Genomic DNA, 2,942 nt, shown 5'->3' on the forward strand with positions numbered 1-2,942 from the left:
ACCTATACATGTTCCGGTAACTACCTATAAATAGATGGAAGTTTGACCCGTGTCAAAGGTTGGGGGTGGCTGACGACTGACGATTGGGAGGTGGCTGCGGGTTGACGAAAGGGAAAAGCGCCTCGGCGTGTCATCAAAACACGACCTGACGTATGTATGTATGTATGTGTAGTGTTGGTGTACGGAACTCAACATGTCCTCATATTTTAGGGCAGTTTTATCTTAGTGTGGCAGACTGCTCTGTTCTCTTACTGGCGCAAACCAGTATTTAGTCAGACTTGTCGTACTCGGTTTGTGGCGGTTCACAACTTTTCACGACTAAAATGTTGAGTCTAAGTAGTGCAGTAGGGTTGGTATTACTCCATTGTTCACAACTCCCTAAAACACAGGCTTTAGTGTGCCTAAAGACAGATTTTCTAGGTGCGGTATCGGCCAAAAAGGTCTGCACTGTTGAGGCCACTGTTCATCAGTAGTGACAATATATAGCGCTTACATTATGAAGTAATCTAGGTCTTGTTGCATGGATGTGATGCGTAGAACGCATCTTAGACTTGCCTAAAAGAGGATCCATGTTTTCTTGAGCAAGTGTCTAAGGAAGTTATTGAGGATCAGATGGACAGACAGGGTCACCAACGAGGAAGTGATAAGGAGACCAAGACAGAGCCCAATCAGATATGAGATGGGAAGGAATTGAACCCACAGAGTAAAAGATCAAGGGGAGGACCACGTAGACCCTGGAGAAGAGTCCCAGGAATTGATGTTAAGAAACGTGGGGAGACATGAAATAACATCAAGAGGCTAACCCAGGATAGGGAAAGGTGAAAAGCGTTTGCTTGTGGCCTATATTCTGAACCGGGGTGAGAAAGGCCATGATGATGAGGATGATGGTGACGATGACGATGATGATGATGATGATGATGATGATGAGGATGATGAGGATGAGGATGAGGATGATGATGATGGCATTCTCTCCGCGTTGCAAGCTTTTGTCATACTCCTGAACCCTTAAACACTTACAAATTAAAATTTAAAAAATCAATAGCTGTTGGGCAATGTCAGAGCCAACTACACCAACAGTATGAGCATAGTCACCCAAAAGGGACACACTGACTGGTTCGACGTGTCACTTGAAGGGAGACAAATGTGTGTTACCGCTACTTTTCATCACATTCATGGACAAAATTACGAAACAAGCACATTTGTCATCCCAAACCGAAAGACCAGTATGAGATGCTGTTTACGGACGACCCCAAAGCCTGGCATATGAAAAATACAAGCAACTTCAAGAGCATACAGACAGGATAAATACACAGTGTGAAAAGCTCAACATGAAGATCAGCAAAACTAAAACCGGGATGATGTAAGTCAGCAGAACACCTGGCAACCCCAATACATGTATCAGTATAGACGGCACTCTGATGAAACAAGTCAGTGAGTTCAAGTGACTTGGCAGTTTTCTTGGAAGACGGATTTTTCAAAAGAGAGTACAGAAAGCTAACACTACAGCATCAGCCAACAGCTTGTCCCGCTCCTCAACCGTCCTAACATCCCTACTGAGACCAAAGCCAATCTCATTGACTCTATCTTCGCCCTCAACTTGACTTACCAATGCCCAACATGTACCTTGACCAAAAGTCTGGAACGCAAGATAAACACCTGCGAGATGAGATGTCTTAGGGGGGCCGTTAACAAAACCAGATGGTGGCATGATCAGAAACAACAGGATCAGAAACAACATGATAGGAGAAATGATGGGAACAGCACCTGTCCTCCACTACATCCAGAGGCAAACAATCAGGTGGTTTACATATCTGACACGTACGATACATAACAAGTTTGCCATTAAAGCGTGCTACAAAAAAAATGTCAGGGTACAAGGCAAGCGGAAGACCAAGAAAGATCTGGATCGAGCGTGTGAAGTATACCCTAAAAAACTGAAAACACACAACGCCCCCCCCCCCCCTAGCCAGGCCATCCAGCTTGCTAGAGACAGAATTAAGTTCTTTCTCCCCGTCGACGCCCGAGAGGTACAAGAGTACAAGTAAGTCAATGGCTAAAGGCCATCGTAACTGTAAACTTAAACCTTTAGATCAGGAATCATGTCAATAAAATTCACAGCTTTGAATTAACCATTTAACAAGCAAATGAAAAGACACGAGAACCTTAAGGTCAGTTAAAAATAAGTCTGAATGCAAAAAGCAGGGTAATACAGCAGACAGGTTTCGAGAAAATGACAAGAAACTGAAACTGGGGGCACAACAAAAGTAAACGGACTAGGCCTATAGTAAGCTCTTGACTCTTTGCGACTAAAAACAAGAGCGAAAAGAGAGTTGTACATGTATTTTATTCTTGCAAAACTAAAAGTAACAACAAGTTCGGGGCACAACCGTTGTCTCCGGCACAACCAGTCTTGCCGTACCTCCATTTGACTCTCAAGGCCCGGTTAAAGCTCGGTTACATCATGTAACAATAAATTGTACAAAAACTGGACGATCTAGCGATCATACGATAAATCGTCAGGTGTAGCCACAAAATTGTACAAAATTTGTACGATTAAACAATGGTTTGGAGACTCGGTCGAGAAATCAAGCGCTGCTCGATATTTTTCGTGCGATCACAGTCAGATTTGGGGAAGGTGCGCTGTGACGTAGATTCCCTTTGAAATTTTCCGCGGCGCAGAATTAAACTAGGGGCTCAAAATTGTTAAAATAATGATTGTTGGTAAAAACTGATTTCATATTCGGAATTAGCGTCTCAAAATAAGCTGTGTTGTCCGAGAAGAACCTGATTTGGTGCGTTATTGTGTATATTGTAGCAATTTTATTATTTAGTGGATCGTCAGTGGTGAAGTGCATCAATGTCACTCTAACACTGTACAGTATGGCCAACCTTTTTTAAAGACACTGTTCCGCCATATCAAAATGTACAAGGGGGGGGGGGAG

At 43.3% G+C, this 2,942-nt stretch overlaps 1 protein-coding gene across 1 annotated transcript in view; it reads left to right on the forward strand.

Moving 5' to 3' along the window:
- The first annotated feature begins 69 nt into the window (after positions 1-69).
- The window catches only part of LOC101845138, a 14,557-nt gene continuing 11,684 nt past the window's right edge, over positions 70-2,942 (forward strand). The window contains exon 1 of the mRNA XM_035968282.1: positions 70-154. Within this exon, the coding sequence (XP_035824175.1) occupies positions 153-154 (2 nt within the window). The 5' untranslated portion in view covers positions 70-152. The remainder of the gene's footprint in view (positions 155-2,942) is intronic.

Source organism: Aplysia californica, unplaced genomic scaffold (assembly GCF_000002075.1).
Source record: "Aplysia californica isolate F4 #8 unplaced genomic scaffold, AplCal3.0 scaffold00003, whole genome shotgun sequence".
Classification (NCBI taxonomy): Eukaryota; Metazoa; Mollusca; class Gastropoda; order Aplysiida; family Aplysiidae; genus Aplysia; species Aplysia californica.